Source organism: Limulus polyphemus, unplaced genomic scaffold, assembly GCF_000517525.1.
Source record: "Limulus polyphemus unplaced genomic scaffold, Limulus_polyphemus-2.1.2 Scaffold2997, whole genome shotgun sequence".
NCBI classification, from domain to species: Eukaryota; Metazoa; Arthropoda; class Merostomata; order Xiphosura; family Limulidae; genus Limulus; species Limulus polyphemus.
This window is the reverse complement of record NW_013668607.1, coordinates 124161-128998: the sequence shown is the minus strand read 5'-3', so window position 1 is coordinate 128998 and position 4838 is coordinate 124161. Positions and strand designations below refer to the sequence as shown.

Here is a 4838-nt window from a genome sequence, read left to right as displayed (position 1 = left end):
AAATGTGGAAGGTGTTAAAGAGGACATCGACACGTGTTTTGCTTCAAAGCCAAGTGATTACTTTAATCAGGGCATTAACAATCTGATTGTAAGGTGGAAAAGCATCATTGATAAGAATGGAGACTATTTCATTTAATAAATGTTTAGTTTTAATATATAAGTAGTTCAGGTTTTTTCATCTAAAAAAAACATCAATTTCTTGACGACCTAATATTTTGGCAAAACTTATCACTTGTGAGTTCTGTTTTGCATTATGAATTCTGAATGCTTTGGGAGTCACATGAACAATTAATGTTGTTTCTCAGATTTTTATACATTTTTCTGCTTTTATACATTAGGAGATTGAATGCTACATGGGTCATATTTGTCCCCTGACATCACCCAGGATCTACCTGAATTGGCTGAAATTCTACTGAATGATGAAGATTTTGATAGTCTTTTCCTCCCTCTACCTGAAGAATCATCTAGACATAATTTGGTCTTCACAGTTTTTGTCTCTCAGGTTTGTGATGTTTTATCCCTTTCCCCTATATATTATTCCCTCGACTTTTTTTTATTACATGAAACCTCAACCATTTTGGTTTTTCCTTCCTCCCCAGATATTTGGGTACATGCTGATCACTTAAGTGAGGGGATCAGCCTGCCACCCCTCCTCTGAGGCCCTAGGATCAGCCTGCCCTTTCTTATCATCATGCTGACTATCAATTTTTGGATCAGCAGTTGTTGGGTTTGCTGTTATCTCTTTGGGGGGAGGCTTTTGATTATAATGCTAGTCTTCCCCATGCCCAATATTCTTACCCTCGTCTTACCCTAACCACCCTTCTATGGTAGCTTTCTTCCATAAATCCTGAGGGGTTTTCTGCAGATACCCTTCACATTCTCTCCTCCACAATTGCCCACATTTCTTCCCTGACTCTGGTGTTACACACATGGTTTTTTTGTTGTTGGGACCTTATCGGTAGGGATGCTGTATTAGCCTGGGTCAATTTACCATCTCTAGCTTGCTCCATTTTTGCGATGTCATGTCTTTGGTACTGTCCCAGAAACTATCAAGCCTCGGGTTACATCAGCCCAACAGCAAACCACTCTCACGTCCTTTGCCACCTTTATGTCTCAGTCATAGCCTCATATCCCCCAATTCCTGTCTCCAATCTTTCATCTGCCCAACCCTCCCATCCATTGCCAACAGTACCTGTGACAACCCTGTGGGTTTGGGGCCAGTAGGAGTTTGACTGTTGGACTTTCTTCCTCACTGTCATCCCTTTGTCAAGGATTATTGGGTGATATGGGTTCTGTCAGAAGGATTTGCTCTCCAATTTTATTTCCCCTCCTCCTTTTTCTCCTTGCCCTGTTTCCTTTCCTCTTCCTCCTGATCCCGTGGCATGTCAGCATCTGACATCATACCCACCAACTCCTTTCTGTAACAGCTCAAGCAAGCTGGTTGATCAAACTGGAGAAGTTATTACTTTGACTTACACAATACCTGGTCCATCTAGGGTCTTTTTGACTCTAATATCAGTCATGCCATGCCTTCTCATTTACTTGTTTGGTTCATGGAATTTATAGTTCACTGAGCCCTCTTGACTTGGTCACTTACTGCTCATGAGGTTCTATTGCTTTTGGGAATGCAGTCCTCCATAACTGCACTTATACCTCTCAGCCGTGCCCACATGAGATCCCTGCAATGGGTGCTTCCAGAACCATGGAATCTTGTTTGAGATCTGCTTTCCACCATCATCTCCCTTCCTCCTTCCCTATGAGACAATCTGCACTGGTGGCTTAACAAAGCTCATACATTGATGGGCATGCCACTTCTTCCCCCATGTCAGGATCTACATTTGTTCAATGACGCATCCCTTCAAGGTTGGGAGGCATGGATCAATCATCATTCGTCTTATTGCATGTCATGTGCTTGGTGCTTTCAATCTTGTCACAAATTATCTTATGCGACTGGACCAAATCTATCCTACTGAATTGGTATTGGATCCTCTCATTTTCTGGGACCTTTGCCTTCGTTGGGGTTCTCCAAGTGCCTCAATCCCAAGTTGCCCCTCTTTTGGTCACCTGTACTATATCCCCAAGCCTTGGCAGTTGATGCATTCAGCCAGGATTGGTAACCTGTATGTGTACCCTCCAATCTGGCTGCTGCATTGGGTGATTTCTCTAGTCCATTATACTCCTTGCTGAGTCCTCCTGATAGCACCCTTTTGGCCAGCACAACCTTGGTTTTCTAGGCTACAGTGTCTGCTCCTGACACCACCATTTCCACTTTCTCCCTACCTTCTTTGTCAACCTCCTACATCCCAATCTCCTCATCATTTGTCTTCACACCTGCATTTTGTCCAGTCCTTGGCGAGAAAATCCAGTTTCACACATTGAATTGTCTCCTTGTTAACTGGTTCCTTATGACTGTCTTCCTTAGAAGTCTACCAACATAAGTGGAAAGTCTTCTGCTGTTGGTCTTCTAACAGAGGATTTCCAGCTAACAAGCTTTCTGTGGCTCATGTTATGGAATTCTCACCTGGCTGTTCAACTGTAGTTCTTCAGTCTTCTTCAGTTGTCCAGTCCTTGGTGAGAAAATCCAGTTTCACACATTGAATTGTCTCCTTGTTAACTGGTTCCTTATGACCGTCTTCCTTAGAAGTCTACCAACATAAGTGGAAAGTCTTCTGCTGTTGGTCTTCTAACAGAGGATTTCCAGCTAACAAGCTTTCTGTGGCTCATGTTATGGAATTCTCACCTGGCTGTTCAACTGTAGTTCTTCAGTCTCCTCGCTTATCTCATACAGCCTTATCTCACACCTTCTGTGTTTCCTGATGCCATAAGGTTTTCCTTTCTGCTGTTCTTACTGGGCTCATGCATTCCTTAAGGATTCAACAGTTGCCAAGGCATCTTGCCCTTCTGGATTGGGACATTAATGTGGTCCTCCATGACCTCACTTTACTTCCATTTGATGGTTGGTGTACAAAATCATGCAGGGGGGGGGTGCACTGCATGTTAAATACTCAAGGTGTAGACTATGGCAAAGAGCAAAAATGTTCTGTTTCATAGTTACTTCAGTATTCATTTTATTTCATGCTTTATCATTTCCATAATATTAGTCGTAGAAAGGACATTGGCATTATAATGTAACACTCAACAAATTAAGCTTTATTTTCACATATATGAGCAAGAAATCTTACAAATCTAATAAACTCAAAAAAATCTGAATGGATTGGACTTTTTTCTTGATAACATCATATTAAATCAATTTTATAATTTGCTACTTACTAAAGATACTGAAAAGTAAGAGCAGATTGGCAATGTTTAAAATGTGCTACTAAAGATACTATGAAAGGAAATAGTAGAATGAAACTAAGTGTTTAAAATGTGTAAAAAAAGAGTGAATAGGATATGCCCACTATATAATGGGAAATTAGACCAGAATATATTAAAAAGTAATTTTGAGATTCCCTGAAACTAACTGAGCTTGTGCAAAGAAAGAGACTAGACACTAGTCTACATCATGAAAATCAAACACAAGTAAAATAACTTTCATAAACAATAATTCATAAATACATTAAAACACACACAAAAAAAACAATTATTTTAGAAGTTACAGGGAGTAAATTAAAACTGGACAGGATGTGTGTATATTGTATATGTAACAGTGTCATTTATCTGTCCCATATTTTGTCTTGTTCTGTAATTACCCGAGTTTCATTACATGTTTTTTTACAAATTTCTTATGTATTGGTTTTGAGTGAATGGTGACCCGTATGTACATTTAAATATCATCTAACAGTAGGTAGCTAACATATCTTTTGAAGGTGAATTGTAATTTAAAAGAACAATATTTGAGGTCACATGGGTGTTTGGTACTACTTTGTTCATTATGTATGTCTGATTCCATTATTGTGCACTATTGCACTGCATATATTTTTTTACTACATCTTGTCTCGAAATATTTATTCCACATATTGTTAGAAATTTTCTTTATTTGAATAGTTTCTATTACAATTCTCATTCCAAGTATTCATACCCCATTCTTTGAGACATTTTTCTTAATTTAATAGTTACTATTATACCTCACCCTCCAGATATTAAAATCCTTTTTTTAAATATAGGACATTTTTTTTATCTTAATAGTTGTTCTTACACCTTTCCTTTCACATATTCATTACCCTTATTGTGAGACATTTTTCTTTACTGAAAGAGTTTTTATTACACCTTTCCTTACAGGTATTCATACTCCAGCAGTTTACAGTATTGACTTCAGTACCCGTGTTATCATCATGGAAGATGTTTCAGAAGATACTCAGACAATGAGAATGTACATAGACAATGTACAAAACTCTAACAAGAATGATGTATTAAAAGAATTAAAACCTTTGATGGAGAGAGTAGGTCAAATAATTGCAACTCTGCACAAAAACAGCATTGTTCATGGTGATCTAACTACATCAAATATGCTTGTAAAACTCGGTAGAGACCGGTCAACACCAGAAGTCATCATCATCGATTTTGGTCTCAGCTATGTGGATGGAAGTGCTGAAGATAAAGGCGTGGATCTCTATGTATTAGAACGAGCTTTTCTTAGTACTCATCCTAACACAGAAGAACTTTTCAAAACTCTTTTACAAAGTTACAGGAGAAACTATGGGAAAGGATCATCTGAAGTGTTAAATAAACTGGAAGAAGTGAGAATGAGGGGAAGAAAAAGAACAATGGTTGGATAAAAGAATACCTTAGTGTATTCTAAGTTTATGTTCATTTCTATGTATTGTGTCTGTGAATGAATGCTTATGCATTGTTCCTTCTTCAAAAGTAATAAAAACCATATCAAAATCTGGTGTTCA

The 4838-nt window shown here is 38.3% G+C and overlaps 1 protein-coding gene across 1 annotated transcript in view; it reads left to right on the top strand.

Moving 5' to 3' along the window:
* LOC106468407 (TP53-regulating kinase-like) overlaps nt 1–4832 on the top strand; it is a 14697-nt gene extending 9865 nt beyond the window's left edge. The window contains exon 2 of the mRNA XM_013928836.2: nt 4222–4832. Within this exon, the coding sequence (XP_013784290.1) occupies nt 4222–4718 (497 nt within the window). The 3' untranslated portion in view covers nt 4719–4832. The remainder of the gene's footprint in view (nt 1–4221) is intronic.
* The last annotated feature ends 6 nt before the right edge of the window (nt 4833–4838 follow it).